General features: G+C 33.7%; 1 protein-coding gene and 1 pseudogene across 2 annotated transcripts in view; both read right to left on the minus strand.

Moving 5' to 3' along the window:
- Positions 1–490: 490 nt before the first annotated feature.
- LOC103011892 (tubulin alpha chain-like 3) lies at positions 491–2223 on the minus strand (annotated as a pseudogene).
- Positions 2224–6659: 4436 nt separating this feature from the next.
- The window catches only part of STK31 (serine/threonine kinase 31), an 87402-nt gene continuing 81481 nt past the window's right edge, over positions 6660–12580 (minus strand). For both annotated transcript variants that reach the window (XM_028163817.1, XM_028163818.1), the window contains one exon: positions 6660–6846. In XM_028163817.1, coding sequence (XP_028019618.1) covers positions 6685–6846 — 162 coding nt within the window. In that variant the 3' untranslated portion in view covers positions 6660–6684. The remainder of the gene's footprint in view (positions 6847–12580) is intronic.

Consider the following 12580-nt stretch of genomic DNA (forward strand, 5'->3'; position numbering starts at 1 on the left):
AAAAAATCTAATTCTTTAATCAATGTAATATATACTGTATATATTTTATATATATATGGAAATGACATTAATAAACTATATGTGCAGTTTTCTACCTCATGTACAGGAAAGGAAAAGTATAAACGTTGCACAGGATTTCAGAGTCTCTTGGTTTAAAAAGCAAAGGATAAAGCCAGGTTTCCATTCTCTCTCTCTCTCTCTCTCACACACACACACACACAAAGTGATCCAGTAGTTCAAAGGACTCCAAACCTTAGAAGGGTCACAGGTAGTAGTGCTGAATATCACTGACAGACAAGGAAATATGTGCTCATTGTTAATATTGAGCCATTTGATATAGTGTGAAACTTAGGGTCTTGCCTAATTTATTTTTTCTTCTAATCAAGGAAACTCTACCTACTAACTGTATAATGTTTTAAAAAGAAAGCATAACACTTTAACTTATTCGTTTTTTTAACCAATAATATTTGCATCAGAAACTTTACCCCACTTACTTATAATCCTTCTCTAAGGCTGCCAAATCTTCCCTGGTGTCTGAGAACTCCCACACCTCTTCTGATATACCAATGTAGAAATGCCCTCTTGGCATACATGTGGTCAAACCTGTGGTCTAGTAGGGTTTAGGCCTTCACAATTGCTGTGCTGTTGCTCAGCATGCAGATAGCCTTCTGGACTTCAGCCAGGTTAACTCCTGGCATCACCACGGATAGCTGATTGTTGATGGCCACCTTGAAACCATTTGGAAGCCAATCTATAAACTGAACAGAGTTCCTTGACTTTATGGCTGCAACTGTTGCATTCCCACCTTTGGGAAAAACATCCCCTTTGTAGAGCAGGTAGCAGGCCATGTAATTCCCAAGTTGAGGATCACACTTAACCAGCTGGTTGGAGAACTCAAAGCAAGCAGTAGTGATGTCTGAAATGGAGAGCTGCTCCTGGTAGGTTCTGTCAGCAGAGATGATGAGGGCAAGGGTTGTCATGGGGAAATATATTCTCAGATAAGTTACTAATTTGTTCTGGAATTCAATTAGGTACCCATTCAAAGGCCCTTCAAACCAGAAGCAAGCAGTAATAGAAGACCTGTCAGCCTATTAATGCTAACAGAAGAGGTAGCATTATACACCAAGCATATGATGGCATATGTCACAGATGGCTTCATCATCTACCATGCAGCTACAGTCTGTGTGCTCTAAGAATAGAGCTGCAAGGCTCTACAACAGTGAAGATCCTGAAGGCTGAATATACAGATAACTCAATTTAGTCTTCCTGCTATATTCTATCATGAGCCACTATATTAAGAGAGATGTAAATCCTGATTCAATGTTTCTTCCAAAGCTTCAGAAAGTCAGAAACTGTTCTGCCAGCTTTCTGATGCTCTCTAGTCAAAGGCAGACAATCTCTGACCCCATAGTGACCTCAGACATAGCTGTTCCCACTACCCTCCTTTCTGCTAACAAGCTGCTCTGGGTAAAAGAGTGACTGGTACTTCCCTGTATGAATCCCATCTCTAACAGTTGGTTCTAGGTTGGGAAGAGTGCTCTGGGCACATGATTCCCAGCTCTTGTCTCACAAAAGATGCATTCACATGCTCTATTTTAGCATTTTCCTACTGATCCTTTTTACTGCCAAGAATGACACCATCTGGCTGAATTCCATACTCTAGGCAACAGAGTTTCCAGCACGTGTCCTCAATCTAGATGTCAGCTTGGCCAATATGAATGGAAAGGCACTCACTCCCTCATGCTGATCTGAAGGTGTCAACACCACTCTGTGGTTATGGCACTAAAACTGCATCTCTTATAGACAGCACATAATTTGATCCTATTTTAAAATATATTTTTCCCAAAAAAAAAAAAAAATATATATATATATATATTTTTCCAGTTTCTATCTTTTGACTGGAAAATTTAATACATTTGTACTTAATGTAATTACTATAGCAGATTTACAGCTTTCATTTTGCTGTTCGTTTTCTGTATGTCTTGTATCTTTTTTCTCTGTATCTCCACCACTGTTTTCTTTATTGTTAGGTATTTCTAGTGTACCATTCCTTTGTTGTTTCCTCTACCATACTTCTTATTTTCTTAATGAACCATACTTCTGATCTTCTTAATGGTTGCACCAGTTATTACAATTAAAATTTTAACTTAAATCAATCTAGTTTGCATTAATACCAACTTAATTTCAATAGCAAACAAAAACTTTGCCCCAATATACCTCCATTTTCTCCCCTCTCCTTTGTCAGAAAAATTACATCTTTCCACATTATAAGGTCATTAACACAGTCTTATAATTAATGCTTTATGCAGTTTTCTTTTAAATCAGATAGAAGAAAAGAGTTACAAACAAAAATACATTAATACTGTTTTATATTTACCCATGTATTTTCCTTAACCAGTGCTCTTTGTTTTTGTGTGTGAACTGAAGTTATCATCTAGTGTGCTTTCATTTCAGTCTGAAAGACCCCTTTTTTGTTTTTTTATGGCAGATATTCTAGTAACAAATTCTGTTTATCTAGGAATGGCTTAACATCATAAATCTAAATCTTAATATCTCCTTCATTTTTGCTGGATATACAATTCTTGTTTGACAAGGCTTTCTTTCTTTTAATGCTTTGAATACATCATCCAACTGAATTCTAGCCTCCATTTATTTCTGATGAAAAATCAGATGCTGCTCTTATTGAGGATGCCTTGTACTCAGTAAATCATTTCTCTCTTGCTACTTTCAAGACTCTGTCCTTGGTTTTAGCTTTCAGTAGTTTGATTATGATGTGTCTAGTTGTGAGTCTCTTTGAGTTTATCTTACTTGGAATTTGATGAGCTTCTTGATTATGTAGATTTATGTTTTTTGTCAAATTTGGAAATTTTTCAGCCATTATTTCTTCAATATTCTTTCTGTCCCTTTTTCTTCTCTCCTTCTAAGACTCCCATTATGCTGTTGGTATGTTTGATGGTGTCTCATAGGCCTCTTAGTCTCTTCATTTTTCTTCATTCTTTTTCTTTCTGTTCCTCAGTCTAGATGACTTAAATTGACCTACCTTTAAGTTCACAGATCTTTTCTTTTGTTAACTCAAATCTGCTGTTGAGCCCCTTTCATGAATTTTTTATTCTGGTTGTTGTACTTTTCAGCTCCCTAATTTATATTTGGTTCTTTCTTATAATTTCTATCTCTCTACTGGCATTCTCTATTTGGTGAAACATTATTCTCACACTTTCCTTTAATTCTTAGAAATGATTTCCTTTAGTTCTTTGAACATATTTTAATAGTTGATATAAAGTCTTTGTGAACTTAAAGTCCAACATCTAGCTTCCTCTGGGACAGTTTTTATTGGTTGCTTTTTTTCCTAGCATACAGACCATACTTTCCTGTTTCATGTCTCACTTTTTTTTTTTTTTTTGCACAAAACTGGACATTTTAAACATAGCAATTTCCAACTTTGAAAATCATATTCCCCCCACCACCAACACAGAGATTGTTATTGCTAGTTGTTATTGATGACGATGACGATGTTTGCTTAGTGACTTTCCTGGACTAATTCTGTGAAGTCTGTATTCTTTTCATGTGCAACTTAGCTTTCATTTGATAATTTTTGCCAGTGTTCTTGTTGCTTTTATGGAGAACTAGATCTTCAGAGGTCCTTACATTCCAGAACTGCTTCCACATGTAGTTTTGATGGCAGAAGATATGGTTATACTAACAACTAAGAAATTATAAAGCATGTCATTTGTTGAGTTAAAAGAGAGATGCTAAAAAGAAACTTAACAAATACTGACATTTAAATATACACTGAAATGACTTAGCACTGATACTATGAAATCTATGAAATGGACCAGAGGTTCCCCATAAATTTCTTTTGAGGAACAGTTTATACTCTTAATTCTCTCCTTTTCAATACTTTGATCTAAAACAAGATGTTTTCTTTGCCTCAATTACTTTAATGAAATATGCCATCCTTGACTTTTCTTTATTTCCATTATTTCCCAAATCATCCTCTCTAGTTAGCTATTTTATTCTAAAATAAGCATGACTGTGTGATTCAGCTTCTCATAAATTTATAAGAGTCCCATCTCTTAGCAACTCACGACCCTCTATGATCTGCCCCCAAAATACTTTCCTAAGCTTTTTTCTCAGCTACCCCATGAATATCCTATACTCCAGCCAAATTCTTGCCCTTTCCCAAATCTACCCTTTGAGCTTTCTTAATTTCCTTTGTCTGGAATACCTTTTTCCAGTTCTAAATAAGCAGAATACTACTGCACCTCTAAAATGAGTCAAACAGCTATCCCCCAACCTCATTATTCCTCTCTTCCCTTCCTCTTCTTTGTGATGACATACATTTCGTTCTTGTAGCTTATTACATACTGCATTATTCTCAGACTGCCCACAGGGCAGTGAACACATTTTTTTGCCTCTGTATTGCCCTTACACATATATACACATATCTCAAGAAACATCTGTGGCATTGAAGAGACACATGAATTTGTCTCTTTCCACCACACATTAATACTTGCCATTTTAAAACAAGAAATAAAAATAAGTACTATCTAACTTGGTAACAAAATCTGAAACTCTAGTTTCACAAGAGAGAAGTTGCTAGGTATTACGTGAAAAAAAGGGGGTCTCATTGTCAATTTTGGTATACGCTGGCTAAATAAAACTAAACAGGTTTCTTTTCCGGAAAACATTTTAGAACCTTTACCCTCTAATATGATCAATCTCCAATTTAGCATTCATTATTTTCCAAACAACTAATCACAGAATTCTTTTTGTAATGAACATCCCAAGGGACTAGTGTTCATTCAGCAGAACACATTTGGAAAATGATAATCTAATTCTTTATTTAAAATAGTGAGTATAAGTAAAGTGATCTATTCTTTGCCCCTTTAAATTATCCAAGTTTGTTTTAAACCTAACTGCTGTGTCTTTATTACTTAATCAGGTAGAATTAAGTTCTACTATAAAACAAGAAACCCAAAATGGAACAATAGCTTGAATGTGTGGCAACAGTCCTCTTTAGCATGTATTACAATGACTTAACAGTGCTTGTTAAAACACAGATTGCCAGGCTCCACCCAACCCCAGAGATTCTCATTTAAAAAAATCTGGAGTGGAGCTGAGAATTTGCATTTCAAATAAGCCTCCAGGTGATACTGAGGCTGCTGATATAGGGACCACACTCTGATGTAAGGGTTTATTCTCTCAAATAACATGAAATCTTGAGACTAGTACAATGGATCCAGAATTATTAGGAACATCAGCTCCTTCTAACTTGCTGCTCCATCATCCTAGTTTCATGAGTTTCCTCAAGGTCACCTCATGATCGGAGGAGACTGCTCAAATTCTAACCACCATGTTAACTTCTAGGCAATAGGAAAGGGGTAAGGGTGAAAGGGCACATCTCCAAGCTAAGTCAGCTCCTTTTAAGGATCCTTATTTGCAAAAATTTAGTCAAAAAGCTTCAACTAATAGAGAAGATGGTAAATGTAGTCTTTTAACCAAGTACACTGCCACCCCGAATAAAACTGCTATCTACTACTAAGGAAGAAAGAAAGACTAGATTTTGAATAGGCATCTAGAGACTCTAACATACTACTTTAGTCTACATACGCTTCAATCACCAAGTCTGACAGAACTGCCTAACTATGTCATAAATTGGACCTATATGTTTCATCACTGTTTCTTTCCCCTCTGTAGATCTTAGTTTCATCGCTGCTCACCTACTTTATCATAATATCCTTCTGATCAGTCTCCCTACCTCTTATCCTGGTAGTAGGTATAAGACAGATTTTGAGGGAGCTAAAGCTGTTTAAAATTCTTCAATGGCTCCACATTTCCTATAGAATTATAGGTATGAGCATTTTATTACTTCATATAAAGCCCTCATCTACCTATATGACTATTCTCTATTAAACACACAAACTGTTTCTCCCTTCAGTGCTTTCATCGTGCTTTCTCTGCTAGTAAGATACTCTTGATCATCCTTCACCTTTACTACTCATCCTTTATGATTTAACTAAGGTAGTATCTCCTCCAGAAAGTTTCCATGACACCCCTCTTCCATAAGATGAGTATCCCTCCTGTGTAACCACATAAAAGCTCTGCCCAGAACTATCATTAGATATTCTATTCTGTGTTATGAAGATCTGTTTAGATCTCTAACTTTCTCAATAGATTTATGTGCTTTTTAAGTGTAAGAACCACGTTTAACTTATCTTTATATTCCCAAAACTGGGTACAAAGCATATGCCAACTATCATCTGTTAAACAAAAGTATTACCCTTCATAATGAGCTGGCCTACATACTGAAAGTCTGTGTAGGAGCTGTCCAACAATCTAATAACCTTTTTCTATTACAAGTAACATAGTCGGACTATACACTTTCAAAAAGTTCAAAAAGTAACTACAGACAGAAAATCCTTCCTTCACAACTCTAGTTAAATGAAATTCAAAGTATACAATTTTTTTGCATAACCAAAAACATCTTTTATTTTCACAACTGGAATACTAAAGACACACCCAACTAGCTCCAGAACACTTCCAGATTTTTTTCTATTTATTTAACCAAACTAAACAAAGTTTTAAAAAGGAACATCTGCAACAACAAAAAAATATTGATCAATCAAATTTGGCTTCACCATATCTTGTCTTTTCCTTATCTTTATCCAAGTTCTCCACCTTTAATTATTCTTCCTCTTTTTTGGGGGTGTATTCAGTATCTTTTTCTGAGTTTGGAGTTGATTTCCCCTTTGGTAGCAAGAAACATTCAGCATTGAAAACTTGCTCAGCAGTCACTGAACTTCTACAATAGATCAAGCTACAGAGGAGGGATTTGACATTATCATCCTGTAAGAAAAAAGATGTTACAAAACAAAAATAAAATCAAAGCAAATGAATGAAAGGACAAACTTGTAATAAGTAAGGAGTATCCAATTCAAAAATACTTTTAATCAATGATACAGAGCTAAAATCAATTTTTCCTATTTAGGTTTTAAAAATTTTTTTACCAATATCAACTGGTTTTTATTGGAAAGGGATTAATCCAGTATTAAAACAATGGAATCAAATTACAGGGAAATGTAAAAGGAAAAAGAAAAGAATCACAACTGAAATTTATCAAAAACAAGTGAAATTCACAAAAAAACCCTGTATATTTTACTTCCCATTTTCCTTCTTTTTTAGGGCACTAGTCAGAATTTGACACTATGAAAATTTTACACTGAAGCTCCTCTGTCTGGAAGGGTAGCCTAACCTTTACTTCAACTGCTTCTGGTTTCACTTATGAAATGATCTCCTCTTGAAACATTTCTACCACCCCTAACACATTATCATCATTATTATGGATTTTATTATGTACCACAATTTCAAAGAACGTTATTTGTGTTACCACATGTAAATAACATTATAATGTTCCTCTTCCACTAGTTCCGCCTCCCAACGTATGCTTTTTTTCTTGCTCCCTATGATGAATCCAATCAGAGCACATTTCACACTGAATAAAACTCACCTATTTATTGGTAGTGTCCTCATTAGACTCTAAGATGCATAAGACCAGAAATCTTAGTTTCTCACTTAATCCCCAACAACAAGCACAGTGTCAGGGATATAGCAGGTATTCAGTATACATTTGCTAACTGAATGAATGCCAATGCCCATACTGAATTCTACAGAATATGTTTTTAAATGTATTTAAAGATAATACCTTTAGTAAGTATAAACTTGACTAAAAATTACAAAATCTAAATGAAAAAAACTAGCACACACTCTTGAAAGCCACAAAAATAGATTTAGAACAAATAGAAAATCATATCATGTTCTTGGACAAAAAGGATCTCATCAGTAATGAGCCAATTTTTAAGTTAATTTATAAGCTTTACCTGATTCCAATAACACACAATCAGTTTTTCCCCCTTGGAACTAGATAAGTTAACTGTATAGATCTTTTATAAGAATGATAAGTGAGAACAGACATGAAAGTTCTGATACAGAGTATCAATAAGGAAGAAACTAGCCTTTCCAAGTATTAAAAGATATCATACAGTCTGTAAATTAAAGGAATGTGGCAAAAGAATACGAATAAACACACCAATGGAACAAAACAGAAAAACTAAAAATACACTCTTGTACAAATAAAATCTTATTATAAGAAATATGACATTTCTAATGGAAGAAGTGGATAACTTTTTAATAAAAGGTACTGGGACAACTGGACCCAATGGAAAAAAATAAGATCAGATCTATTCCTCACACCAAACACCAGGATAATTACAAATGTATCAAAATCTAAATGTATAAAATAAAATTATCTAATTACTAGGAAAAAAGTCTTCTCAATTCCCAAAAGTAACTATAGACAAAAAATTTCTACCTTAAGGTTATCCCTCTTGCAAGTTATAAAATATTGTAAAATTATAAAACACAGCTAAAGAACAAAAACAAACTCTAAATGTCAAAACCAAAATTAAACAAATGAACTATGTGTCAGGTAACATAATCACACAGAAAATTATTTTAACTGACTTTAAAACAAGTATTTTGGCTATACAATCGTAGTGGGATAAGGATCTTGTGAGATACATCCTAAAGAAAGACCTTCAAAGAAATGTTAAAGTGTACTCAATAACCTTACTGTTTCTAATAATATCATTGTTATTTTCAAACTATCAAATTTATTTCAAGATGAAGCAATTATGTAATTGTTAATATCATAAAAATAAATATTAGTATAAAAGGAAAGAGGAAATTTGTAATTAAAATTAAGTAAAAAGCCTATAATCTTGAATTTTATTTGGAAATACCTATACAAAATATGCATTCATTTTTCTTTTTCTAAAAAAAAAAAAGAACTTCCAATAACAATGAACAACCTTTGCAACCCATATTTTTGTCTCTAAATTTCCTGCTAAAAGGATCCCAGGTTCCTTGGGAAAATGGCTAATTCCAGTTATTGGGCAAAGAATGTACAAGATAATAAGGGACATCTCATGCAAAAAGCAAGTTATAAAAGACAATTCAATTTGTGACAAAGGTCACAGGATCCATCTTGAATAGGGTTCTCAACGAATTAGAATTTGAGCAAAATACTTTTTTAAATGACTTCAACAAATTAAGACACATTAAAATATGTTTAAATCCACAAGATTATAATCATACCATTAAAACAAAATTTTAAAATTTGATTGATACCTTTTAGAGGTTGCCAAGACACCAACTAATTTTTCTTAAAATTTCTTTCCCTGAACGAACTAAAATGTAGGGTAACCCAATAATTGTTGAGACAAAGTTTATCAAAACATTTCAATTAATAAACACAGATACAATAACAGAACTGGAAAACACCAGTATTCAACAAAACAAAGTATCTAGAGGAGCATCACTAAATGATGCTAAAATTACTAGGCAGTGAATGGAAAAATTAAATAATGAATGGAACAGTTTAAGATAATGAATGAAACAGTTTAAGAGATCTTTGAGATAATATGAAGCATACCAACATTTGCATTATAGGAGTCCCAGGAAAAAAAGAGAAAGTGAAATGAGTTGACAATGTATTTGATGAAATTATGGCTGAATACTTCTCAAACCTGAAGAAGGAAACAGATATCCAGGTACAGGAAACACAGAGGGTCCCAAACAAAATAAACCCAAACAGACTCATACCAAGAGGTATCATAATTAAAATGTCAAAAGCAAAAGAGAAAGAATTATAAAGGCAACAAGAGAAAAAGAAAGCATCACATATGAGGGAACCCACATAAGACTATCAGCTTATTTTTCTGTAGAAATTTTTCAGGCCAGAAGGGAGTGCAATAGCATATTCAGAGTAATGAAAGGGGAAAACCTTGAACCTAGGATACTCTACCCAGCAAGATTATCATTTAGAATTGAGGGAGAGATAAAGAACTTCTCAGACAAGAAAAGCTAACAGTTCATAGCTTAAAGAGTTTCCTCTACATGGAAAAGAAAAGGCTGTATGTAACAAGAAGAAAGAATCTACAGGAAAGGAAAAACCCCATTAGTAAAGGCAAATATATAGTAAAGGCTGGGGATAACCTACTTAAGCTGGTAAAAAGATTAAAAGACAAAAAATTCTAAAATCAACTGTAACTACAGAGAGTTAAGGGATAAACACAAAGATGTAAAATATGACATAAAACATACAAAATGCAGGGGAGGGGAGTAAAAATATAGATCTTTTAGAACCTGTTTTAACTTAAATAACTACCAGTTTAAAACAAGTAGATATAGTTATAGGTCAGCATATATGTACACCATGGTAACCACAAATCAAAAACCTTCAACAGATACACAAAAACTAGAAAGAAAGAAACACAAGCAAACTACTAAAGAAAATCATCAAACCATAAGGGAAGAAACAAAAAGAGAAGAAATAAACAGAAAAGAACTGCAAAAATAACCAGAAACAAAGTAACAAAATGGCAATAAGTACATACCTATCAATAATTATTTGAAATGTCAATGGACTAAAATGCTCCAATCAAAAGACACAGGGTAGCTGATTGGATAAAAGTTAAGGCCCATCTGTATACTGCTTACACAGAACTCACTTCAGAGCTAAAGAAGCACACAGACTGAAAGTAAGTGGATGGAAAAATGGTATTTCGTGCAAATGGAAACAACAAAAAAACTGGTGGTAGTAACTCTCATATCAGACAAAATAGACTTTAAAACAAACTCTGTAAGAAAAGACAAAGAAAAGCATTATATAATGATAAAGGGATAAATTAAAAAAGAGGATATTACACTCATTAACATATATGCACCCAATACAGGAGCACCTACATATATAAGGCAAATATGCATAACGGGAGAAACTGACAACAATACAGTAATAGTAGGGTACTTTAACACCCCACTTACATCAATGGACAGATAGATCATCCAAACAGAAAACCAAGAAGGCCACAGTGGTCTTACATGACACAATATACCAGTTAGACTTAATAAATATCTTCAGAACATTCCATCCAAAATCACCAAAATACATGCTTTTCAAATGCACATGGAACATTCTCCATGACAGATCACATGCTAGGCCACAAAACAAGTCTCGACAAATTTAAGAGTTCAGAAATTATATCTAGCAGTTCTTCTAATCACAAAAGAAACTAGAAAAAAATTACAGAAAAAAAAATGGGAAGAGTACAAATATATGCAAACTAAACAACACACTACTAAAAGACCAAGGAATAAAAGAGGAAATCAAAAAAATAACTCGAGAGAACTGAAAATAGAAACACAACGTTCCAAAATCTATGGGATGTAACAAAAGCAGTTCTAAGAGGGACACTTATGGCAATGAAGACCTACCTCAAGTAACAAGAAAAATCTCAAACAACCTAACCTACAATCTAAAGGAATTAGAAAAAGAACAAATGAAGCTCAAAGTCAGTAGAGGAAGGAAGTAATAAATATCAGAGAGAGAATAAATAAAATTAAAAAATAATTAATGAAACCAAGAGATGGTTTTTTGAAAAGATAAACAAAACTGACAAACCTTAAGCCAGGTACATGAAGAAGAAAAGGGAGAGGCCCCAAATGAGAAGTGAAAGAGGAGAAATAACAACCAATACCATAGAGATACAAAAACAACAGAATACTACAAACAGTTTTATGCCAGTAAATTGGACAACTAGAAGAAATGGACAAATATCTAGAAACATAAAACCTTGGAAGACTGAATTGGGAAGAAATAGATAATCTGAACAGACTAATCACCAGGAGTGAAACTGAAACTGTAATTTAAAAAACTCCCCATATACAAAAATCCAGGAGCAGACAGCTTCACAGGTGAATTCCACCAAACATACAAAGAAGAGGTAATACCTGTCCTTCTCAAAGTATTCCAAAAACTTGAAGAGGATGGAACACTCCCAAATTCATTCTACAAGGCCACCACTGCCTTGATACCAAAACCAGACAAACACTCCATTAAAAAAGAAAATTTCAGGACAATATCTCTGATGAATAGAGATGCAAATATCCTCAATAAAATACTAGCAAACCAAATCCAACAATAAAAAGGATCATATACTGTAATCAAGACGGATTTATTCCAGGTATGCAAGGATGGTTCAATATTTACAAATCAATCATTATGATACACCAGATTAACAAAAGGAAGGATAAAAATCACATGATCATCTCAGACGCAGATAAAGCATTTGACAAAAATTCAACATCCATTCAGGATAAAAACTCTCATCAGAGTTTGTACAGAGGGAGCATATCTGAACGTAATAAAGGCCATTTATGACAAATCCACAGCTAACATCATACTCAAGAGTGAAAAGCTGAAAGCCTTTCTTCTAAAATCAGGAACAAGACAAGGATGACCACTCTCACCACGTCTATTTACAACAGTATTGGGAGTCCTATCCATAGTAATCAGACAAGATAAAGAAATAAAATACATATAAATTGGAAGGGAAGAAATAAAACTGTCACTATTTGCAAATGACATAATACTATATATACAAAACCCTAAAGTCTCCACCAAGAAACTATTAGAACTAATAAAGGAATTCATTAAAGTTGAAAAATTCAGGATTAATATATA

Source organism: Balaenoptera acutorostrata, chromosome 7 (assembly GCF_949987535.1).
Source record: "Balaenoptera acutorostrata chromosome 7, mBalAcu1.1, whole genome shotgun sequence".
Classification (NCBI taxonomy): Eukaryota; Metazoa; Chordata; class Mammalia; order Artiodactyla; family Balaenopteridae; genus Balaenoptera; species Balaenoptera acutorostrata.